The following is a 26095-nucleotide window of genomic DNA, read 5'->3' on the forward strand; positions in this document are numbered from 1 at the left end:
CACTACCCAATCTAAAAAAATAAAAATAAAAAAAATATACAAACAAAAACAAGAAATAAAAAGAATGATTTAAATATTGATTTTGTTAGATAAAACCTTTACTCACAACTCATAATTAAATTAAAACGGCTTTAAAAGCTGCACAGTGTCAGGGTTTTGAGAAGTCTGCTGTTGACAGACGGTTATTAAAGTACGGCAAGCAGAGAGGGACAAAGCCTAAACGCAACAAACTGTTTGGCTTATAACAGTGACCGGAGGAGAATATCTTTATAGAAACCATTTTATTTTAAAAATTACGTGTGGTGGCTAAGGTGCTAACTAAATCCTTTATCCGTAATCATGGTTTCCCACGATCTACTTCCCCGCGGTTGATTGGTGGAGACTGTTCGGTTAAAGGCGGAACTGACCTTAAGTAACTTTCTGGTTCATATCGATGAGATAAACAGTTGTTATGTTCTTCAGGTCTCTGGTAAAGAGTGCCTGCACTCTGATTGGAACCGCGACAACTTTTAAGTTTGGTAAGTCCGCTGATTTCTGTCTAGTGCAACATGCTAAAAGCTAATTTACAAGCTCACCTGTTAGCCTCAGCTAGAGGATTGCACGTCTTAATTTTACATATACGCGGCCTTCATTTATGATGACTGATAAAGGTAATAACGCGTTTTTAAAACTGGTATTACTACAACGAACGTGTTTTCAAAGAGTTCCAGTTGATTACTGAGAACCGGTTTAATCAGATTAAGAGTTGTTTAAAACAGCTATATCTAATATCTGGTTTAATTTTTAATGGGTTTAAATCTTTTTAAACCAGTGTCAAGCAGTGACATATTTAAATCAGATTAGATTTAAAAATTTAGATATCTCAGATGATCCAAAAAAAAAAAAAACAAAAAAAAAAACTACTACATCTGAGGAAGTGGGGGAAAAGTAAAAGTTTATGCAAAATGATTACTTAGTCCAAAACCACAATTTTTTTTTACTTGAGGCCACTTAGATTAGGTTGAGGTTAGGTCACTATCAGTGTGCAACATATTAAATAATTTGAACACATTTTAATTTTATTTATGTAAATGTGTGCATTTTTCAAATGTGTTTTGCTGTGCATTCACATTTTGAATTGCATTTGAAGAAAAAATGGTGGCTTTGTGGTTAGCACTGTTGCCTCACAGCAAGAAGGTTGTGGGATCGATTCCTACCTGTGGCCATTCTTTGTGGAGTTTGTATGTTCTTCCCGTGTTCCCGTGGGTTCCCACTGGGTTTCCTCCCACATCTAAAGACATGCAGGTTAGGTGAATTGGAAACTTTAAATTGTCCGTAGTGTGCGCGAGTGTGAATGTGTTTGTCTATATGTGGCCCTGTGACAGACTGGCGTCCTGACCAGGGTGTACCCCACCTCACACCCTATGATTGCTGAGATAGGCTCCAGCCCCCTCTGACCTTTACTTTGGAATAAGCAGGATGGATAAGATAATATGTAATAATATCAAATGCAGTTATTGTCAACTTAAATGTTTTATGTTACATTGAGCTCCTGCAAAAGGAGCTGTTTTATAATTCTGAAAATGGCCGGGGTGATCTGAGTGACAATGTTTGTAAGTTACTCTGACGGTGGAGTCTGTCAAATGCTGACTTGTGTCCTTTTATGAAGTGTCTGTGAAAGTCCAAGCCCAAGCAGCTGCTCTTCTTCACAGCCCAGTGAGGAAATCATCTGTGGTGGAACAAGCAAATATGAACATTGAACTTCTTCCAGCACTCAGTGACAACTATATGTACCTGCTCATTGATTTGGACTCCAACGAAGCAGCCATCGTTGATCCAGCTGAGCCAGCGAAGGTGTGTCTGTCATTATTATACTAAGGATAACTTGATTATGATGTTGGTTTAGTGACTTATTTGCTGACAGTAGTGTACATGGGGTCAGAAAGTTATTAAATATGAGCACCACAAGGTCTCAGATCTGAAACTGTTGGTTTCAGTTGTGTTTTTTCTAATTTAGTTGGAGGGTTGGGAGTGATGGGTGTTGGGTTGGGGTGCGCAGGGGTGTTCTGTATGCCACCCTCTTGGTGGCTAATGTGCAAGCCCGGTGCTGGGGGGTGAGGTTGGGGGGAAATAAGATGATTGATATTGTCTTGCATGCTAAGTTGCTTCAGCACTGTTGTGTCTTTTCTACTGTGCAACTCTTTCATGAAGTGACAACTTTGCTCTCACCAGGTTGTAGATGCTGTCAGAAAACGTGGGGTCAAACTCACAACAGTCCTGACCACTCACCACCACTGGTAAGCCTGAAACCATACCATGTTTTATGTTGTTAATAATAATTAAGTCATCTGGCTGTAAGGCCAGGATGACATAATAACCTCATGAGTTCTCCATTGTCTGTCTGTCATCATGGCCATCGGCTGTCATCTGTCTTCCACATAACATTTTACAAAAGTTGCTTCTCTATTCTTGATGGATTTTTGTTCTGTTTACTTTGTTTATAGGTCTAAGGATGGTGCATTAAACGTCTGCACAGATTTTCTTAAGTATTTAGGAACTTATAAGATGTTTCTGTGAAGGCTCTCAGTTGTCCAGGTGGTTTCCATAGTAGAGAAGCTTGAATCTTCGACTGGACTGAGTTGCTTGACACGAGGACGTTTCGCTTCAAATCGCAGAAGCTTCCTCAGCTAAAATTCTTGCTCTGGTAGTCTGACTTCTGTCTTGACCCTTGTAGAGAAGAACAAACCGAAGTCACAAAAGCTGGAGTCCCAACGTCCCTCCTAACAATGGACCTGACACCTCTCCTGACGGCTCTCCTGATGAGTCTCCTGATGACGTGAATGACTCATTACCATGAACAAAAGACTGAAACTGCTTTGACCTGAGTACCCCATTGTACCTCCTCAATCCCGGTTAAGGCTGGGTTTCAACCGGGGAGGGTATCTGTGACACGCTTTGTCCCCTGTTTGCAATGGGGTACTCAGGTCAAAGGAGTTTCAGTCTTTTGTTCATGGTAATGAGTCATTCACATCATCAGGAGACTCGTCAGGAGAGCCGTCAGGAGAGGCATCAGGCCCATCGTTAGGAGGGACAGATACCCTGTCATTTGGAGGGTGCTAACTAGAGCACACTAGGTGCTAATTAAAGCAGTTGTTTAGTCACTAGCCAATAACAGTCTGCCTCGCGGTAGGAGGGGTCTGGTTAGGTTTTAAAACTCCAGCTTTTGTGGCTTCTGTTTGTTGTTCTCTACAAGGGTTAAGACAGAAGTCAGACTACCAGAGCAAGAATTTTAGCTGAGGAAGCTTCTGCGATTTGAAGCAAAACGTCCTTGCGTCAAGCAACCCAGTCCAGTCAAAGATTCAAGCTTCTCTACAGCTTATAAGATAATTAGTCTAAGTCTAGGCCTATTGTGATCATTTCTGTATCGATTTATTCAATATGTAAAGATGAAAACAGTTTTGAGTTGGCCTTTATATGTGTGTTAGTATACAAATAATAAATGTTTATGAGTGCAGTGGTAAAAATATTGCATTAGGTGAAAGATGAAATAATTGTGCCTCCTTGAATGGAACATTTGATCTTTCACCTCATGAAATATTCTTTCTGTTGCATGAATGAAAAAAAACATTTATTATTTGTTTTATATAACACCTGTCAGCATCTCTCATGGTCTTAAAATGATGATGTGGCCTGTACCTGATGCTGTGCATTGACTTCTTTGTGTACAGACTGACGTCGGCTTTCCTCAGTCCAGTGAAAAATTGCGACACAAATTTGTCAATAAGCTTGTTCAAATCATCGTCTGTTATCAAAACAAACCCGGCCATGTTTGTTTTTAAACTATGCGCCATGTCAAAGGTTGCAAGAGTGCTAGTGTAAGCGCGCGGTCCGTCAGTGCTTGATTGCTGCATGCACACAAAGGCAATATGTGGTGTTTTCATGTTTAAGTGGTCATGTTGTGCAATAGGGCTGGGGTCAGCCTGCTTTGTGTTAGTGGTGGTAAACTTGATTGATTTTATGGACTTTGGTTACTCTGAGTCACTCACCGAGGTGTACCGGTTCTATTGAGTGATTGTTGCCCCCCCCCCCCCAAAAAAGTTGTCACTGTGGATTCACCCATGGTAAAGATCCACATATGCATTATTAAGTTACAGATGTTTATTGCAACATTTCACATACCAAAAACAAACACAACTTCAGCACAATTGGCAACAAATGGAACAAAAATGTAGAATGTGCAAATCTGTTATAATTTAACAAAATTAAAATGTTAAATGTAGAACAACAACCAAATAGAAAGGGGGGGGGGGGGGAGCAAAATATGGAAAAGTTACATAAGTTGCGTATATTAATTTAATTAATTTTCATTTAATTTTTAATTTAATTAAAAAGAAAAAAAGCAAAATTTGCAAAAGTTACATTAGTTGCGTATATAAGAATAAAATACTTAAAAATAGCAAGAAATACAAAGTGTGCAAATCAAAATATAGACTAAGAAATATTTTAAATGGCTGTATAAATAAAAATAACCAAACTGAGCAAAAATGTAAAGTATATAACTATATACATAAAGATGCAAAAACTATACATCATTTATGCATAAATGATGCAAGTGCTTCCATCTATATGTTATGCATATGTATGCATTTAAAAATACCAACTCAAGCACAGTGGATGTGCTGAGGCTGCTCCTCCTATTAATGATGATTTGCCCAGTTTGAGAAAAAAACACACTCATTATACTCCTTAAGTGGTACAGTTCTAAAGTAACATATAGGCAGGCATGCACATATTTGGTACTCATGGTGCTTGTTTCAGAAGAGGAAAGCAATGACATTGTAGGAAAAGTGTTTCCCTCTGCTGTGCATCAATGATGTTTAGTGCACACGAGCACGAGTACCAGTTATGTGCACCCCTGCATATAGGCATTTTTGTCTGTTGTCTAATAATAATATAACTATAGTTTCTTGTTGTTTTGCATACAATAAAATATGCTGCATTACCAGTCCCTTCTACTACTACTGCTATGGCTAATAATAATAATAATCTTCATCATAGTATGTGCATAAAATATATCAGCCACATAATGAACTTCAGTGTGTTTTACCACTTGTTTACTGCAATAGTTAACATAGTATTTAGATTGACTCACTGGAGTGGAGTCAGTGAACCGAATCATCTGAGTCTACAGTGTTTCTGGTGAGTCTGCTGTCTTTCCATGAGTCGGCTAACTTGCCTTGTGTACTTAGCAGCAGCCAGCCAGAGGACTCCTAGGTTCCGGGTTAATGGAGACCTCTGACTCGTGATTCTTTAATCTTTGATTTAGCACAAAGATTCAAATCATTAAGCTGTGTGGTTCAGGAACTGACCAGCTCCACTCTGTTTGGGAGGTGCTCATGTAGCAGCAAGCAAGTCAGCTGAAACAAAGCAACAGCATTATTCCACCCAGAAAAAGGTTGCATTTTATATGTACTGATGTTTGATTTCACGGATTGAATGGTTGCTGAATAACGACGCCGCATAACACGATGGTTTCAAATCTGGAGAGTGAGGTTTCAAGAGATTTCATCATTTGTGCAAAATCATGCAAACTTAAAGGCCATATCTTTGGTAAATGTAATGGCAAATTAGCTGACTATTCTAAATAAATAAAGAATTCTGAAAATATTGGTGTGTTTTTTTTTTTTTGGAGCTATATGCTCTGAGATGTTAACCATTAACATGGGGAATTTAGCTCATTTTCATCTGATACATGAAAAGCTAAGAATTTGAAGTCATTGGGGAATATTAATTTCTAGGATGTCACATGGGGTTACTCCATTCAGAGCCAGTTTGGTTTGCATTTTGAAGCAGACAGGAAGAAAATAACTATTTAACATTTGGAATTAGGTGTTTTGTGTAGTTTCACTTTTAACATGTTGAAATGGTGAACAAGTGGGTTGTGGGAGGTGTGTATTCTGTGAGTCACAATGAGGGAGACTGACTCTGAGCCTGAAAAGTCCACTGTTTACAGCTACCTCCAGAAAGCTAGGAAAGCAAGCCTATTTTAGCTCCTTGCCAGCATGGAAAATGGGGAGGGTCTACTAGTCCTATGGTCCACTGGACCTAACCACTTTATATTATTAGACAGTATATATTACAACCCCAAACTGATTTTAAAGTTCACAAATAAATGTAAAGACTTTCAAGTAGCTAACAAGCCAGATCCAGTTTTGTTCAGTTTACAAAAATAATACATGATTCTGTTGACATGCACCATTAATCACCTTTTAATTGTACTGTTGTCTATAAATCTGTTGAATAGAAAATCAACAAATAGTAATTCACCATTGTTAAATGTTTCTTTTCAATTGTCACACTTTTGTAACATTACTTAACCTACAACCCCAATTCCAATGAAGTTGGGACATTGTGTGAAATGTAAATTAAAAACAGAATACAATTTCAAATCCTCTCCAACCTATATTCAATTGAATACACCACAAAGACAAGATATTTAATGTGCAAACTGCTAAACTTTATTGTTTTTGTGCAAATATTTGCTCATTGGTAAACATACTACTGTCCCAGCTTTTTTGAAACGTGTTGCAGGCATCCATTTCAAAATGAGCAAATATTTGCACAAAAAAACAATAAAGTTTATCAGTTTGAACATTAAATATCTTGTATTTGTGGTGTATTTAATTGAATATACAGTGAGGAAAACAAGTATTTGAACACCCTGCGATTTTGCAAGTTCTCCACTTAGAAATCATGGAGGGGTCTGAAATTTTCATCTTAGGTGCATGTCCACTGTGAGAGACATAATCTAAAAAAAAAAAAAAATCTGTAAATCACAATGTATGATTTTTTAATAATTTATTTGTATGTTACTGCTGCAAATAAGTATTTGAACACCTGTGAAAATCAATGTTAATATTTGGTACAGTAGCCTTTGTTTGCAATACAGAGGTCAAATGTTTCCTGTAGTTTTTCACCAGGTTTGCACACACTGCAGCAGGGATTTTGGCCCATTCCTCCTCACAAATCTTTCAGGTTTGGAGTTTCAGCTCCCTCCAATGATTTTCTATTGAGTTCAGGTCTGGAGACTGGCCAGGCCACTCCAGGACCTTGAAATGCTTCTTACAGAGCCCCTCCTTAGTTGCCTGGCTGGTGTTTGGGGTCATTGTCATGCTGGAGACCCAGCCATGACCCAACTTCAATGCTCTTACTGAGGGAAGGAGGTTGTTTGCCAAAATCTCGCAATTCATGATCCCATCCATCCTCCCTTCAATACGGTGCAGTCGTCCTGTCCCCTTTGCAGAAGAGCACCCCCAGAGTATGATGTTTCCACCCCCATGCTTCACGGTTGGGATGGTTTCTTGGGGATGTTCTCATCCTCTAAACATGGTAAGTGGAGCTGATTCCAAAAAGCTCTATTCTGGTCTCATCTGACCACATGACCTTCTCCCATGCCTCCTCTGGATCATCCAGATGGTCACTGGTGAACTTCAAACGGGCCTGGACATGTGCTGGCATCATGTGTTACTAATGTAATCTTTGTGACTGTGGTCCCAGCTCTCTTCAGGTCATTGACCAGGTCCTCCTGTGTAGTTCTGAGCTTTCTCAGAATCATCCTTACCCCACAAAGTGAGATCTTGCATGGAATCCCAGACCGAGGGGGATTGACAGTCATCTGTGTTTCTTCCACTTTCTAATAATAATCATAACAGTTGTTGTCTTCTACCAAGTTGCTTGCCTGTTGTCCTGTCGTCCATCCCAGCCTTGTGCAGGTCTACAGTTTTGTCCCTGGTGTCCTTAGGCAGCTCTTTGGTCTTGGCTATGGTGGACAGGTTGGAGTGTGATTGATTGAGTGTGTGAACAGGTGTCTTTTATACAGGTAACAAGTTCAAACAGGTGCAGTTAATACAAGTAAAGAGTGCAGATTAAAGGGCTTCTTAAAGAAAAATTAACAGGTCTGTGTGAGCCAGAATTCTTGCTGGTTGGTAGGTGTTCAAATACTTATTTGCAGCAATCATACATTGTGATTTCTGGATTTCTTTTTTTAGATTATGTCTCTCACAGTGGACATGCACCTAAGATGAAAATTTCAGACCCTCCATGATTTCTAAGTGGGAGAACTTGCAAAATCGCAGGGGTTTCAAATACTTATTTTCCTCAGTGTAGGTTGAAGAGATTTGCATATCATTGGTATTCTGTTTTTACTTGCATTTACACAATGTCCCATCTTCACTGGAACTGGGATGTACTTTAGTGCAACATATAGCCTACCATAAATATAAAAACAACTTCAACATGCTCTCCTTAATACTAGGACTAGGACTAGTGTACCCTAGGACTAGTAGGAAGTTCCCTGGAAAACACTGAGGAGTTAGTTTCAACATGAGGATTTAAGGTGTTGACAATGTTTCTTTTGCATGATTGTGCCATTTCTAACTGTGGAGGGGACATTCTATGATTCAAACAGAGAGGGACAAACTCGAAGCCTGGAAAGTCCACTGGTTACAGCCAGCATTGCGCAGCTAGCATAACTAGCTTGTTTAGCGCCTTCGCTGTGTGTCAAAGTTTAGTGAGTGGACATAAGACAACAAACAAATACTTGTATCTGCCACAGACACTGGGCACATAAATGATTAAGTAATGGCAGAAAAAATAGACTGAATTTTCTGCTGAAGAAATGCATATAGGTAAGGTCAGTCATTAATTTTGTTAGGGGCATTATGGTTAGGATGTTACAGCACCCCCCCCCCGGAGTTGTACTCTTTCAGTTTCATACACAGACAAGAAATCTTTTGTTGCAGTGTGTTTAACACCTGGTTTGACTTCATGTGGATTGAGGCATGTGTCACTCGTTCTGATCCAGGTGTAACATCCTGAATGTGGATCAAAGTGGCTGTGAACCTGTCTTGCATTTTTCAGACACACTCTGGCTCATTTTAATTTTTATTAGCTATGTCAGAGCCCACACAAGTTAAAGACATGGAGAAATGATTAGTAATCTGGTGTAGAATGTTTTAAAAAAATCATGTTAACCTGACAAAGATATGCCCTTTAAAACTGACAAATAATAAAGAGGCAGTCTGGCTTGACACATCGACGCCAACAGTATACACAAAAAACACTGAACGCGCTGCACAGTAAATTCATCCAACGTGAATGATGAGAAAGTAACTCGTAAAGTTTGTGTAAAAGAAGTTTGTTTTGTCTCGTGCTGTTCCAGCGCCTGAAGGAACTCAGCTCTGTGATGCTCACTTGATTAAAAATATTGTATGTAATTTTTTCATCTAATATTATTGTGTTATTTATGACCTATGCATAATCTCAAATGGCATGCAACGTAACACAGAATAATGAATATGAAAATTGCATCATATTTAACTTGAATTGGCTCAAGTTGTGACACTTAGAGTAGATTAAAAAAAGACATGGACATCTTGAATTATTTATTTATTTCATTCCTCTTTGCATAGGCCCATTGATGTCTGAGAAGAGCCATCATATGGAGAAAATGGTCCATTAGTTCATTCACTGAGGGGTTATTAGCCCACACCACCTCTGGAAACACGAATAACTGATTATGGCTATATAGTATTACCATATTCACATTTCAATTTCCAGTGGTGGAATATTCTTGAGAATTAAAGTTCATTGCTCTTGGAAAGGATGAACATGTTGTTTTTTTTGTTTTTTTTGCATGTGTACATACACAATTTTTATGCAATATTATATCAAGGCCCAAAATGGTGTTAAACAGTTTCAGTGATAATATTGAGATATTATCATTTATCATAATATTTCTGAGGCACTGTATAGTATAGCAAAATATGTTATCATGACAGGTGCATAGAACTACTTTATGGATTTGAGGAATTTCATTCACAAATGAATGTATTTGATGTTTCACAGTTGCGAATCTCGTGGTCCGTGACTCACGCGGAGAAATCAGTTTCAGTAGAGTTCTGGTTCCACCGGCACGATGTAAATAAACGCTGGGAATGTGGACCACAAGACACATCTGTGCACAGCAGAAGTTCATCACAGGTGCTATGTCTCCTCTAGATAACCCTTTACAGTTTGGGAGAATGTGTCATCATCATAATCCCCCCGTGAATTTGTTGGATCAACACCATCCACATCCCATTGGCCATTCTTTACATCTGCTGTGACAACGCCGGAACTCTGCTGGCACCACAATGCATTCTGGGAAGTGTAGGGGGCCGCAGACTGATTGAGGACTTATATACACTCAACAAAAATATAAACGCAACACTTTTGGTTTTGCTCCCATTTTGTATGAGATGAACTCAAAGATCTAAAACTTTTTCCACATACACAATATCACCATTTCCCTCAAATATTGTTCACAAACCAGTCTAAATCTGTGATAGTGAGCACTCTCTCCTTTGCTGAGATAATCCATCCCCCTCACAGGGTGCCATACCAAGATGCTGATTAGACACCATGATTAGTGCACAGGTGTGCCTTAGACTGTCCACAATAAAAGGGCCACTCTGAAAGGTGCAGTTTGTTTAATTGGGGGGGGGGATACCAGTCAGTATCTGGTGTGGCCACCATTTACCTCATGCAGTGCAACACATCTCCTTTGCATAGAGTTGATCAGGTTGTCAATTGTGGCCTGTGGAATGTTGGTCCACTCCTCTTCAATGGCTGTGCGAAGTTGCTGGATATTGGCAGGAACTGGTAACACGCTGTCGTATACGCCGGTCCAGAGCATCCCAAACATGCTCAATGGGTGACATGTCCGTTGAGTATGCCGGCCATGCAAGAACTGGGACATTTTCAGCTTCCAAGAATTGTGTACAGACCTTGCAACATGGGGCCGTGCATTATCCTGCTGCAACATGAGGTGATGTTCTTGGATGTATGGCACAACAATGGGCCTCAGGATCTCGTCACGTAATCTCTGTGCATTCAAAATGCCATCAATAAAATTGCACCTGTGTTCTTCGTCCATAACAGACGCCTGCCCATACCATAACCCCCACCGCCAGCAATGGGCCACTCGATCCACAACATTGACATCAGAAAACCGCCTCACCCACACGACACCACACACGCTGTCTGCCATCTGCCCTGGACAGTGTGAACCAGGGATTCATCCATGAAGAGAACACCTCTCCAACGTGCCAAACGCCAGCAAATGTGAGCATTTGCCCACTCAAGTCGGTTACGACGACGAACTGGAGTCAGGTCGAGACCCCCGATGAGGACGACGAGCAATGCAGATGAGCTTCCCTGAGACGGTTTCTGACAGTTGTGAAGAAATCTGTTGGTTATGCAAACCGATTGTTTCAGCAGCTGTCCAAGTGGCTGGTCTCAGACGATCTTGGAGGTGAAACATGCTGGATGTGGAGGTCCTGGGCTGGTGTGGTTACACGTGGTCTGCGGTTGTGAGGCGGTTGGATGTACTGCCAAATTCTCTGATACGCCTTTGGTGATGGCTTATGGTAGAGAAAATGAACATCAGTACACGAGCAACAGCTCTGGTTGACATTCCTGCTGTCAGCATGCCAATTGCACGCTGTCCCTCAAATCTGCGACATCTGGTGGCATTGTGCTGTGTGATAAAACTGCACCTTTCAGAGTGGCCTTTTATTGTGGGCAGGTCTAGGCACACCTGTTCACTAATCAATGGTGTCTAAGTCAGCATCTTGATATGGCACACCTGTGAGGTGGGATGGATTATCTCAGCAAAGGAGAAGTGCTCACTATCACAGATTTAGACTGGTTTGTGAACAATATTTGAGGGAAATGGTGATATTGTGTATGTGGAAAAAGTTTTAGATCTTTGAGTTCATCTCATACAAAATGGGAAGCAAAACCAAAAGTGTTGCATTTATATTTTTGTTGAGTGTATGTGTGTGTGTTGTGTGCGCAAATATTCTGAATCATTTGAAAGTAGTTATTTATACTTGGCACACTGTTATAATCTGAAGTTAATAATGCAGCTATTACAAATGAGAAACGCACAGTACAGTGGCAACACGGCAGTATAAGTGGTTAGCATGGTTGCCTCCCAAACAGAAGGTGCTCAGTCCAAGGCCATCTGTGTCCCATTCTCCTTGTACACCTGAAATTTTATCAGGAATTGCATCCCGGTGTAAAATTTGCCAAATCAACAACCAGTTCCATACCAGATCTGTTGTGGTGACCCTGAGCAAATGATAAGCCAAAAATTTGATTTGATTTGATATTTTTTTTTTTTTCACATAAATTGAGAAAGTTAAGTTCATTGTTAGATAATATCTATGCTAATTCTTTATTTTATGTTAGCTATCAAGTATTTGTGTTATTTGTTTGGAAGTTCTGAGAAATATATGTTAAGTTTCACTTCCATCATATGTCCAAGTTTCAGACACAGGGAGATCTCCCCCTGTTGGTGAGAGCCAGTAACATTAGAAATGTGAGACTAATCACCACCCATTGTTAACACGCACATTGTATAAAAGGCTGTACAAGCTTCTTCGTGTGCCTTCACAAGATGGACACTGTCTGTGAGGCACAGGCCTGGTTTTTGTTGTGACCTTTGATAAACTAAAAATGAGGAATACGATGGTTTGGTGCTTGGTAAGGGGCAGTAAATTACATGAAAGAACCAGGTTGTTGTGAAAGTGACGTGACATGGACCCACAACAGGGGGCGTTAATGAACGGACAATGGATAAGCCAAAAGTAATAATTTAATGTTGTGAATCACACAACGATATACAGACAATAACAATATAGTGGACTGTCCAATCATACACCAGGTGACGTGTGGGCAGGCTCGACGATAGAAGACGCCTGGCGAGAGAGAGGCCGGATCCACACAAGCTTCCACCACCACGGAGCTGAAGAACACCGGAGCCGCCAAGCCCTGCACCCCAGGTGGCCGCTGTCTTCAGCAGTCAGAACCCGGTACTGCTGGCAGAGAACAAAGACAGTCCTGATGAGTGTGAGGACACACACTCAGTAATCCCACAGTCTGTATGCGTAAGGAGGGAGAACCTCCACCTCCAATCCACACACATCGTGCAGCTCCTGGTCAACCACTTATCTGGGTTGGGGTGTGAGGTGAAGCCGTCGCTGTCACACCAAACGCCAATCCTCCAGATAAGGCAACACTCCAGGAAAACGGCTGCAATAGAAGTTCAGGTTATTACACACAAAGTGTCTGTCAGCAGAGAAATTACCTGATTGGTTAGTTGATTTCTCGGCGGGGAGGTGGAGTTGCAGTCCGGTCTTTATGGTGGTGGTGATGAGTAGTGGATGAGTGACAGCTGGTACGGATGATGAGTGACAGCTGTCACTCCTGGTTGCTCGACACCCTCGTGCTTGAAGCCCGCACTTCAAGCAGGGCGCCATCTTGTGGTGGTGGGCCAGCCGTACCTCCTCTTCAGCGGCCCACACAACAAGACCCCCCCCCTCAACGGGCGCCTCCTGGCGCCCGACCAGGCTTGTCCGGGTGACGGGTGTAGAAGTCGGCCAGGAGGGCCGGGTCCAGGATGAAGCTCCTCTTCACCCAGGAGCGCTCTTCGGGGCCATAACCCTCCCAGTCCACCAGATACTGGAACCCCCGGCCCTTTCGACGGACGTCCAGGAGCTGGCGTACTGTCCACGCGGGCTCCCCGTCAATGATCCGGGCAGGAGGCGGCGCTGGTCCCGGGGCACACAGTGGGGAGGTATGGCAGGGCTTGAGTCTTGACACATGAAACACGGGGTGTATCCGCAGTGAAGCTGAAGTTGCCAGCTTCACTGCGGCCGGACTGAGGACTTTGAGTATTGGAAATGGTCCGATGTACCTGTCCTTAAGTTTCTGGGATTCCACCTGCAGGGGGATGTCCTTAGTGGATAACCAAACCTCCTGCCGGGCTGATATGCAGGGGCCGGGGAACGCCGGCGGTCTGCATGGGCCTTAGCCCTCGTCCGGGCTCTGAGCAGGGCAGAGTGGGCGGTACGCCACACCCAACGGCACTTCCTCAGATGGGCCTGGACCGAGGGCAACGCCGACCTCTCCCTCCACCAGTGGAAACATGGGGGCGGTACCCCAAACACACCTCAAACGGGGAAGAGGCCGTGGCAGATGAGACTTGGCTATTATGAGCGTACTCGATCCATGCCAGATGGTCACTCCAGGCCGTCGGGTGCGTGGAGGTCACGCAGCGGCGGGCCTGCTCCAGTTCTGGTTAGTCCGCTCTGCCTGCCCGTATCGTCTGGGGGGGGGGGGGTACCCAGACGAGAGACTGACGGTTGGCCCCCAGTTCCCTGCAGAAAACTCTCCAGACTGGGAGGAGAACTGAGGACCACGATCCGAGACAATGTCTTATGGAATCCCATGCAGACGCACGACGTTGTGGACCAGGAGGTCTGCAGTCTCCTGGGCCGTTGGGAGCTTCGGGAGGGCCACGAAGTGGGCCGCCTTGGAGAACCGGTCCACTATCGTAAGATGATGGTGTTGCCCTGGGACGGCGGGAGGCCCGTGACAAAGTCCAGGCCAGATATGAGACCAGGGGCGACGAGGCACAGGCAGAGGATGGAGGAGGCCTTGGGCCTTGTGATGGTCAGCTTTGCCCCTGGCACAGGTGGTGCAGGCCTGGACATACTCCCGGACTTGGCTTCCATAGACGCCCACCAGAAGCGCTGCCGAACCACTGCCACAGTCCTTCGCACCCCGGGTGACAGGAGAGCTTGGAACCGTGACAGAAGTCAAGGACCGCAGCCCTGGGCCTCTGGTGGGACGTACAATTTGTTCTTCGGACCTGTCCCCGGGTCCGGGGCTCCATGTCAGGGCCTCCCGACGGTCCTTCTCCACGCCCAGGTAAGGGCGGCCACGACAGTGGACTCGGGGATGATGGTTTCAGGGGGGTCTGACAGCTCGGTCCTGACCTCCTTTTCGTGCACCTGGGACAGGGCTCAGATCGTTGGTTCTTGGTCCCGGGCGGTAGGTGATCCGGAAGTCAAACGCCCTAAGAACAGCGACCAGCGGGCTTGCCTGGGGTTCAGACGCTTCGCGGTCCGGATGTACTCCAGGTTCCGATGGTCCATGAAATACCGTAAATGGCACCGATGCTCACCCTCCAAACAGGTGTCTCCACTCCTCAAGAGCCTCCTTTAACGCAAGAAGTTCCCGATTGCCAACGTCATAGTTCCGTTCAGCTGGGGTCAAACCTGCGGGAAAGTAGGCACATGGATGGAGAACCTTGTCGACTCCCCGCTCTGGGACAGCACGGCTCCTATCCCTGAGTCAGAGGCATCCACTTCAACAACAAACTGGCGCTTGGGATCAGGCTGCACCAGAACCGGTGCAGTCGAGAACCCGGCGTTTCAACTCCCTAAACGCGGCTTCGCACCGATCCGACCAGGTGAAGGGGACTTTTGTGGAGGTCAGGGCTGTCAGGGGCTAACTACCTGACTGTAGCCCTTGATGAACCTCCAGTAAAAATTTGCAAAACCGAGGAACTGTTGTAGTTTCCTATGGTTTGTTGGTTGGGGCCAATCTCTCACCCGCCGCAACCTTGGCCGGATCAGGGGCGACGGAGTTGGAGGAGATGATGAACCCCAAGAAGGACAAAGAAGTGCGGTGGAACTCACACTTCTCCCGCCCTTCACAAACAGACGGTTCTCCAACAACCGCTGTAGGAACCTGACGTACAGGCTTGACATGGGTCCAGGATCTGGAGAAAAGATGAGTATATCGTCTAGATATACGAAGACAAACCGATGCAGGAAGTCCCGCAAGACGTCAGTAACCAATGCTTGGAACGTTGCGGGCGCCATTAGTGAGGCCTAACGGCATGACCAGGTACTCAAAGTGACCTAACGGGGTGTTGAATGCCGTCTTCCACTCGTCTCCCTCCCGATCCGAACCAGGTGATAAGCATTCCTAAGATCCAATTTCGTGAAAATTTGGGCTCCATGCAGGGGCGTGAAACACTGAATCCAACAGAGGTAACGGGTATCGGTTGCGAACCGTGATCTCGTTCAGCCCTCTGTAATCAATGCATGGACGGAGTCCACCGTCCTTCTTGCCCACAAAAAGAAACCAGCACCCATCGGGGAGGTGGATTCCGGATCAACCCGGCAGCTAACGAGTCCCGGATGTAGGTCTCCATTGATTCGCGTTCCGGACCGTGAGAGGTTGTACAGCCTGCTGGACGGGTACTCAGCGCCCGGTATCAAATCAATGGCACAATCGTACGGAGCGGTGCGGGGGCAGCGTGAGTGCCAGATCCTTGCTGCAGACGTCAACAAGGTCGTGGTACTCGGTTCTGCACCGCCGCCAGATTGGGGGGGGACAAAAACCTCCTCCTTAGCTGTCACACCGGTGGAACCGAGGATCCTAAACACTCCCGGTGGCAGGTTTCGCTCCCGGAACCACAACCCCAGACGGCCCAATCAATCCGGGGATTGTGTTTACATCCATGGAAAACCCAAAATCACTCGGGAGGTAGAAGGTGTACATAAACACAATCTCCTCCCTGTGATTCCCAGACACCACCAATGTCACTGGCTGTGTCTGGTGTGTGATTAGTGGAAGAAGGGTGCCATCTAGCGCCCGCACCGACAATGGTGACGTAAGGCCACTAGAGGGAGCCCAACCTCCTTTGCCCACTTGCTATCCAGCAGATTCTCCTCCGACCCCATGTCCACCAGTGCTGGGTCGTGAAGGGTTAGATCCCACTCAGGATCGTGACGGGATTCGTGCAGATCGTCGGGGTTTCCCCACGTGGGTGTTGTGACCCACCCTTAGCCCAGTCTCTAAGGACGAGTGCTGCTGTTTTGATCGTTTGGGGCATTCTCTCTGTATGTGCTCAGTAGAGCTGCAGAGAAAACACTCTCCACGGATCAGCCTCCTTTGTCTCTGATCTGATCGTTTTTTGGCCCTGCTCGTTCCATAGCAACGTCAGCAGGGGGAGCTGTTTTCACGTGGAGAGCCCTGGCAGTGGAGCGTGGGGAAGTCGGCTCCCTTTCAGACCCGGGAGGAAGAGGGATGGCTTGTTCCTGACCACGCCCCTCGTCTCGCTGCCGTCGGTGTTCCGTTAAGCGGTTGTCTAACCATATAACCAGGTCGATAAGCCCATCTAAATCCCGCGGCTTGTCCTTCGCCACCAGGTGCTCCTTAAGGACCAGAGACAGTCCGTTTACAAAGGCGGCGCGGAGCGCAACAGCATTCCAGCCGGCTCGCGCTGCCGCGATCTGCAGCGGTCTCGCCTCTATGAGGGTGGTCGAACACCTGTCGGAACTCCCTCACAAACTCAGTATAAACCGTTAGGAGCCGTGAATTCTGCTCCCAAAGCGCCGTAGCCCAGGCGCGTGCCTCTCCTCGATGCAGATTGATCACATAAGCCACCCGGCTGGCGTCTGCTGCGTACATGACGGGACGCTGTGAAAAGACGAGTGAGCACTGCATCAAGAAGTCCGCGCACGTCTCCACACAGCCTCCGTACGGCTCCGGGGGGCTTATGTATGCTTCAGGGGAAGGTAGGGGGGTTCGTTGAACGACCAGCGGAATGTCTGTTTCTGGCACACGGTCAGCAGGAGGAGGTGCTGCAGCAGCGCCCTGAGAATGCGCTTCCACCTGGGCGGTGAGAGCCTCCAGCCTACGATTGAGAACACTGCTCTGCTCGGTAACTAAGTCCAACCGAGCGGTAAAGGCGGTTAAGATGTGCTGCAGCTCACCCAACACGCCTCCTGCCTGTGCACCTCGCTCTCCCATTGGCTGTTCAAGCGATGGTTGACGCCCCTCGGGATCCATGACGCTGGCCGAGAAATCCTGTTGTGAAAGTGACGTGACACGGACCCACAACAGGGGGCGTTAATGAACGGACAATGGATAAGCCAAAAAGTAACAATTTAATGTTGTGAATCACACAACGATATACAGACAATAACAATATAGTGACTGTCAATCATACACCAGGCGACGTGTGGGCAGGCTCGACGATAGAAGACGCCTGGCGAGAGAGAGGCCAGATCCACACAGCTTTCACCACCTACGGAGCTGAAGAACACCGGAGCCGCCAAGCCCTGCGCCCCAGGTGGCCGCTGTCTTCAGCAGTCAGACCCGGTACTGCTGGCAGAGAACAAAGACAGTCCTGATGAGTGTGAGGACACACACTCAGTAATCCCACAGTCTGTATGCAGTAAGGAGGGAGAACCTCCACCTCCAATCACACACACTTGTGCAGCTCCTGGTCAACCACTTATCTGGGTTGGGGTGTGAGGCGAAGCCGTCGCTGTCACACCAAACGCCAATCCTCCAGATAAGGCAACACTCCAGGAAAACGGCTGCAATAGAAGTTCAGGTTATTACACACAACGTGTCTGTCAGCAGAGAAATTACCTGATTGGTAGTTGATTTCTCGGCTGGGAGGTGGAGTTGCAGTCCGGTCTTTATGGTGGTGGTGATGAGTAGTGGATGAGTGACAGCTGGTACGGATGATGAGTGACAGCTGTCACTCCTGGTCGCTCCGACGCCCTCTTGTGCTTGAAGCCCGCACTTAAAGCAGGGCACCATCTTGTGGTGGTGGGCCAGCAGTACCTCCTCTTCAGCGGCCCACACAACACAGGTAGAAATAACACCATCACAAGTGATCTGTCCCAATGTAGTTTTGAACCGTGTCAATCCCTGAGGTTTTGAATGTGTTTCGAACTGATCAACCATTGTAGTGAAATTGGCCATTTTTAGCTACAAGTACAGCTATTTTTCAGATGGTACCATCGCCAACCAGCAAATGTACAGTAGATGTTAATGTTTGTTATGTGTTGATTGATTACTGAATCTAAAACTACATTAATATGTGTAGTATTGGACCAACACTTGGGCTAACCAGACAACATTTTAAAGGAAAATTATTCAGCTTGCAAGATCTAACCTCACTTTATGTCACTGACTGTAAACTCATAAATACGAGTGATGCAGAGACTGTCTTGTTTTTGTAGGGATCATGCTGGTGGAAACGCAAAGCTGTTGCATTTTGTTCCAGGTCTGAAGGTATACGGAGGAGATGACAGAGTTGATTGTCTCACAGACAAAGTTTCTCACTCCAGTACTTTCAAAGTAAGACTATGAAAGCACACATCTTAGAATAAAAAGTGAACTTCAAATTTAACATCAGCATATGAAAATCTCTACAGGCACATTTTTTCCTCACTAATGTATTTGTTTCCAAGGTTGGATCACTCAATGTCAAATGCCTGTTCACGCCGTGTCACACAACAGGACACATCTGTTACTATGTGACAAAAGAAGACAGCGCTGAGCCACCCGCTGTTTTTACAGGTATCACTGAACCAAGTAAAAAGTCCACTTCAAAACATTCTCAAAATCCGCCACTTTGACATAACACACCTTCAGCCCAGCAAACACATCATCCATCTTCCTCATTTGGTGATTTTTTTTTTTTTTTTTTCCTTCTACCTTCTTAGTTTGAGAAGTGATAAAGTTATATATAATTAGGGGCGTGGTCACTTTGAGTGACGGCGACTGAGCCTAATGACTCTGCCTCTCATAAAGTCTGTAACTCAGTGTGTGCCCGATACGGTTGCTAGCTTATGTGGAGCACTGTGTGTCGTTTTGAGCATTTTATTACAAACCTGGAATAATATTTCTTGTTGTGTGGTCAAATGTCCTAACAAATCATCTAAGATGTCTCTGCTGCAATATTCATGCTGAGTGAAACTCTCCCCTTATTTAATACTGTACACTAATGGTGTTAGCACAGTACCCAAAAATATGATTTAATAAACACCCAAACCCAGGTTAGCTTGTTAGGTTAGCTGGTTCGGACTCAAAGATAGGTGCATGTTCAGGTTTCTTTTGACAGACAACGGAGCCACCCACACACCGCCTCTTTATTGATTAATGGGTTCATTATGAAGTAGCCAACATCAGTCCTGACGCTGCTGCCAACATGGCAATTCCCAGATATGGCCTTCATATTGGCTCTTCTCTATGATATTACATTTGTAATTACAAGTATTTGCAGACTGCCACACCATCAAGGATTGGTACCTCCAGCAATATTGCAAAGTCTTAGCAATCACATGTGTTGAATACAAGCAAATATCCAATCATTTATGTCATCTATCTGAAATACTTGTACAGACAGTCTATTTGCCAGCAGGATATCTATAAATCTTTGTGACATCATAATGTGATTTAAAGAAACAGGTATGTTTAATCAAGATCTATCTCAGTTAAATATAATCAATCTCTATAACCCAAGGACATAATTTTGTTGATATCAGTTGGTATAATTTTTAATCTCTGCCCTCCTCTGTTGATTGACAGCTGTAAAAATGACGTTACCAGGTACTCTTGGTAATATTAGGTATTTTAAGCTCTGATAAAATGCGTGACCCTTTTGTGTTAATAGACATAGGACTGTTGTGTGTTTCTGTTATCTCATTGTGCAGGGGACACACTGTTCATGGCCGGCTGTGGTAAATTCTTTGAGGGTACAGCAGAGCAAATGTACAAAGCTTTGATCAAAATTTTGGGACAACTTCCTCCTGAAACGGTAAAAACAGTCCAAAATTTCACAAAATGAATCTTTAATGTTAGTGTAACAATGCCAAAGTTACTGAAAATGCTTAAAGGACATGTTGCCCGAAATTATAACAATGTAGATTTAGGCTGTTAGTGACCATCCGATGCTCCACCGGGATCACTTTGTGCACTTCCGTGACTGGTTTCAAAGTTTACAGCATTCGCAGCAAACAGCTACGGAGACTTCTGATAACAAAGTACTCGTGAGTACTTGTGTGTTTCTGACAGGTGACATTGCTATTAGAAGCGTCCCAGCGTGCACTTCAATGGAATATAGCTGTTAATATTAAGAACTGAGGCACAGATTAATTCCAGAGTTTACATAAGTGTGATGTTGTGTTGTGATGACTTGTTTTTTAAGTGAAAACTGTTCATTTTGATGCAGTCACGGTAAAAACCGCAGCCCTGAGAAGATTCAGTAAACTTGCAGCCATGAGCCATAAACGCACCCTGTCAATAACAATCTCTGCTGGAGTATCAGCTTTGAGCACAATTAATTATGAGTGTTGTTATCAATAAAATTTAAAAAAATACATCTGCTGCCGGGGAAAAATGTCATGGAGACATTCATGCTCACAGCAGCAGGAGCCTCTCACCAGCTGCACAATACACACACACACACACACACATTCCAGCTCCAAAGTCACATAAAACAAAGAAAGAAAGCTTCCCACAAAACACAAAAAGAGTAAAATCCTGAAGATGCTAGACTCACTGTTATAGATTTATTTCCAAATGTAAACTCCACACAATCACAACCCCACACACGCACGCATGCATGCATAACTGTTGGCTGCACCTCTACCTTTACTTCTCTCACAACTGTGGGATGTAAAGTCCATTAACTCCTGGAAATAACGTATTCTCACTTCTTCCAAAGTAACAAATCGATCTCCGTGTCAGGAAGTCTGTTAAAACAGCGTAATGGAGATATCCCACGTCCATGTCCACAGCTTCAGTAAACTACCATCCACACAAACAGCACATCACCACATTTTAGGTTCCAAAATCCAACACTCTGAAAAAGTTAAGAGTTTCGGGGTGAAGTGTGTCATCTCCTGTCTGTAAATCCGAGCCATCACTTTCGAATGAATCCTCAGAAGTTTTGTTTTCAATTGGAGCAGGTCTGTTTCGCTCTGTCTGTCAGTTATTGGGATGTTTCTGCTCACTCTAAAATGTACGTCACACATCAAAAAATGCAGAGAATTGCCGAGTGAGATGGTTTCTGGAAATGCACCTGCTAAGGCTCAGAGTGAGAAGAATAAAATACATCAGTGTCACTAATTATTAGCACATGTGTGAGGAGAGACTTACAATCATGAATACTTGTTTGTTGCCTTGCTAACTGGGATGTTAAAAACCATGCAACATGTCCTTTAAGGTTGAAACAATAACAATAATAATTCTGAATGAGAGGTAAAAGTTTCATTGGTTTTAAGGAAGGCAAATATTTGTACTTGCTAATATTTGTCACTTGATTTTTTTTATAAATGTAAAAATATAGCCAGCAACACTCAAGTGTCCTTCTTAATAAAAGTTTTAATGACTCACGGCAAGGCGACAGGATCAGGAGCACAGACGCGTTTCGACTAGGCCTTCATCAATGTGTCATCCTTGCCATGAGTCATTAAAACTTTTATTAAGGACACTTGAGTGTTGCTGGCTATATTTTTACATTGACTTAGTTTTTGAGCTGTGCACATCCACTCCTGGTCCTTGTGAGTGCTCATTTTTTCTCTGACTTGATTTTTTTATGCCACATAGTTAACATGAAATAGAATTTGCAGACTTGCAGCATTGTGCTGAGATGTGTGATAGTCTAACAGCCGCCTGTTTGTCTTTAAAGCATGTTTACTGTGGTCACGAGTACACCGTCAGTAATCTGAAATTTGCACGTCACGTGGAACCAGACAGTGATGTAATTCGGAAGAAGCTAGCGTGGGCAAAGGTATTTGAGTGACATGTCAACTTTAAGTGACCCGCTTTCTCATCACATGTTCAGTCTTCAGTGAGATCAAAACAACGTTGTATTTGTGTGTGTTCTTCTGTAGGAGAAAGTCAGCAATGGAGAGCCCACCATTCCGTCCACTTTGGCAGATGAATTCACCTTTAACCCTTTCATGAGAGTCAGGTATGTAACTCGGTTTAGTAGTGATACTTTCATAGGAATGCCGTCAAACACAAATATACATGATGATGTCATTTAGAAGCTGTACACTAACGAGTGATGCTTCATGTTGAAGTGGTATAGAGAATGATTTTTTTTTTTAAGAAAACTTGTAAGTTCAGCTTTAGTTTGGCAGAAGGCACATCAGAGACGCAAGTCTAGATTTAGATTTGATCTGTTTTGTTGAAAGAAACAAGTTTGACCACATTACACCCATTTTGGCATCTCTTCACTGGCTTCCTGTCCCTGTGAGATCAGATTTTAAGGTTCTGCTACTAACCTATAAATTTGTTCACGGACTGGCACCTCCCTACTTAGCTGACCTATTTAAACCATACGTACCGGCCCGGGCTCTGCGTGCTCAGAGTGCAGGACTACTTTGTGTCCCTAGGGTGACTAAAAAGTCTGTGGGTCACAGAGCTTTCTCTTATCGTGCCCCTGTTCTGTGGAATGATCTCCCTGCATCAATAAAACAGTCAGATTCTGTAGAGACTTTCAATTCCAGACTTAAGACACACTTATTTTCCCTTTCGTATGGCTAGCATACTGGCATAGTATGTTACTATGCTTTTTACTTTTAAATTCATTTTATTAGTAAACGGAGTGGACTGTGGCCTCAGCTTTATCTAAAGTCTGAGTCTTTTTGTGAATCTTTGGGATAGTGGCCGGCAATCATCTTAGTATTTCTTCTGTTTTTCTTGTTGCTTAACGCTGACAAATTATACTGTATTTGTTCTGTTTCTGATGTCTGATTCTGCTTTTTTCTCTCTGTTTGAGGTGCGGCTCCAACCAGAGATGGGTGTGGTGTTTGCTTCTGCTACCCTCCTGTCCTATGCGCCGGCAAAATTTCCTGTATATTCGTTTTGTAAATTGTTTTGTAAAATGTGTCAGTAGCATGGCCCAAGCAGAGGGTCGCCCCTTTAAGTCTAGTCCGCTTGAGGTTTCTTCCTCAAATCATCGCCTGTGTGCTTGTGTAATTTGGCACTATATAAATGAAAATAAATTGAAATTGCAAAGAAAATTAGTCTCTGCTCCAAGCCACTATGAAGCTGTGAGTAGTGATGCAGAATTCAAAACTCGCACTACGCACAGTTTCTCCAGTCGCAGCCACAGAAGCCGATAGATAACCTCTTCAGGGGTGTCTTGGTGTCTTTCCTCACTCTTCTCTTTCTTGCACAGTCCCTTAAGCCCCTGTCACACATAGAAAGAAGGTGCCAGAGCCATGCTGGACACAGCAAATATTGCCATAATCTGACGCAGTCAGGAGGAAAAGAGGCGTGGTCAGCAATATGGGAACGCAGACTGCCTCGTCCACACCCTGTCAGATCACATCCAAAACGTATGTAGACGACACAGACGGCTGTCAGATGGCCATAAAAGGCGCTGCAGACTGCCTGATGTCCAAAAGTCTGGATGGCAAACACGGAACAGGAGCGCTGTGTTCCTCCCTTTGCACAGGACATCAAAGAACAACCAATGTATGGACCAGATTGACGCCATATGTGTCCATTTGTGAGGTCACCCACAGTCCTATTCAATCACTCCTTCACTCGTCCTTTTTTTTCCCAGGCTCACTGACCTCACGTGCATGTGTGTGCTGACATGAGGAAATGACCGCTGTGTGTGTGTGTTTTCATAACACGTGTGCGCATGTGCTCAGCTTTTACTGGACAGTTTTACTGCCATTTAAATTTTGCACATGTAGCAACCCTTTGCTGGAAGTCAAAAGACCCCTTTGCTTAAAGGTTTGCAGTGAGCTTTCCCATTACATTTGTTAGACACAGCCTTTCAAGCAAACTTTATTTTTTTTTTCCCCCCACAATGCAACTCTACGAGTACATGGTGATTTCTGGTGGGATTATCACAAGGGATTTATTTACGGCGTAGTTGATCCAGCATTCCACCACAGGCTGTGCTCCTGGAGGTGAGATTCATGTTTCATATGTTGTCATGGCGAAACAGTTCCACGTCATATGTCTAACAGAATTAAATGTGATCAAGCAATAATTTATTACAGCAGTGAGATCTGTTCAGCTCTGAGCCTCTGATGTGATGCGTGACAGCATACGCACCTGCCCACCAGCCGCCGTGGTGTCGCAAATCTGATGGGCACAATAAATCACATTATTTATGTCACCCATGGGGAGGAATATTATCTGTACTGTAAGGTCTGTTATGAATATAACAGCCTGTCCAGATCTGCAGGGCCGTGCGTTGTGCCACACATTGACCTGCAGTGGACACGGTGCTTTTGGTTTGTTCGCGCTGTGTTCACATTGCCTGCACATGGATGGCTGCATGCCACATACGGGTACATATCGCCGATCAACAGTTCCTTTGCGCGCCATGTTGCATGCATATCAGTATGCGGTGGCACCAGCCTGCAGCTGCAGGACGTCTATTTGCCCATTCCTCACACAGTGCTGTGATAGCTGCTGTGTGATGCAGATTGATTATGTGTTTGCTGTTTGGATGCTTGTTCTGTGCCCACCCCAGAGCTGTCATGTAACCTTGTATGTGACACTTTCATAGCAACCAATATTTTTTACAAGTTGCATTAAAAATATGGTTAAGAAATGAAGAAATGTGTGGAACTGGGTCAACTCCCAATCTCAAAGTTACCATTCCCCCACCCTTAAAAAAAAAAGTGAATGAGGTGGGTTGGGCACTTTAGTTTCACTTTTTTCAGTTGACTTATAATGCATTAAGTTAGATTTTTTTTTTTTTTTTTTTTCTGATAACACACGTTCATTTAGTTACGTGATCTTACTATTTTTGTGCTTGACTAACCTAATGCAACTTTGTGGAAATTGTTTCAAAAGTAAATTTAATTACAGTCAATATTTCACTTCTTTTTTTGTCTCCCCCCCGAAAATTTAGAGAGAAGTCCGTCCAAGATCATGTAAAGCAGACAGACCCGATTGAAACCATGAGAAGTCTCCGCAAAGAAAAGGATAGCTTCCGTGTTCCTAAAGAATGATTTTCCTCGTGATGTTTTAGTCATTAGAGCCATTTGTCTATGATCATATTGTCCACAGTGATGCACTACAGAAAAATATCCACTGTTCACTTTATATCATATTTCAAACACGTCTTCGGCTTCGAGCTGTGCATTTTATTTACTCTGTGTTCAGCCCTGATACGGCTCTAAACATATCTGTTGTTGTTTCATTTCTTTTTTTGGCAGCAGTTTGTCTGCAGTTCTAAGGAATATATGGCCATTAATTATTTCAGTAAGATGTTTAATCTTTAAACCAAGCTTTAGATCTATAGAGTGTCATGTAGTATATGATGTAAGAAAAAGTTTTAAATAAAAAAATGGAGCCTGCTTGAATAATAAATGTAAAATGTGTTTTAAAAGATCTGTAAATTGTGAGGCTTATCAGTGTTTCTGTTAAA

General features: G+C 43.9%; 1 protein-coding gene across 2 annotated transcripts; it reads left to right on the top strand.

Moving 5' to 3' along the window:
* Positions 1-279: 279 nt before the first annotated feature.
* LOC117527303 (hydroxyacylglutathione hydrolase, mitochondrial-like) lies at positions 280-26058 on the top strand. Of its 2 annotated transcripts, none has more exons than XM_034189600.1 (9): positions 280-518; positions 1692-1833; positions 2212-2276; positions 18921-19038; positions 19152-19260; positions 20397-20500; positions 22376-22477; positions 22581-22660; positions 25577-26058. In XM_034189600.1, exons 2-9 carry the CDS (start codon positions 1729-1731, stop codon positions 25674-25676), a joined length of 783 nt encoding a protein of 260 aa, XP_034045491.1. In that variant the 5' UTR covers positions 280-518; positions 1692-1728; the 3' UTR covers positions 25677-26058. The 2 variants fall into 2 exon arrangements, with proteins under 2 accessions (XP_034045491.1, XP_034045490.1); XM_034189599.1 differs by having other exon boundaries at positions 282-518; positions 1649-1833.
* The last annotated feature ends 37 nt before the right edge of the window (positions 26059-26095 follow it).

This window comes from Thalassophryne amazonica, chromosome 16, assembly GCF_902500255.1.
Source record: "Thalassophryne amazonica chromosome 16, fThaAma1.1, whole genome shotgun sequence".
NCBI lineage: Eukaryota > Metazoa > Chordata > Actinopteri > Batrachoidiformes > Batrachoididae > Thalassophryne > Thalassophryne amazonica.

Bases quoted from the DNA above. Each gene is read 5' to 3' on its own strand.
- LOC117527303 (XM_034189599.1), top strand. From the start codon at position 452: ATGTTCTTCAGGTCTCTGGTAAAGAGTGCCTGCACTCTGATTGGAACC. The intron at 519-1,648 runs GTAAGTCCGCTG...CCTTTTATGAAG, and splicing joins CGCGACAACTTTTAAGTTTG to TGTCTGTGAAAGTCCAAGCC. The intron at 19,261-20,396 runs GTATCACTGAAC...CTCATTGTGCAG, and splicing joins GCCACCCGCTGTTTTTACAG to GGGACACACTGTTCATGGCC.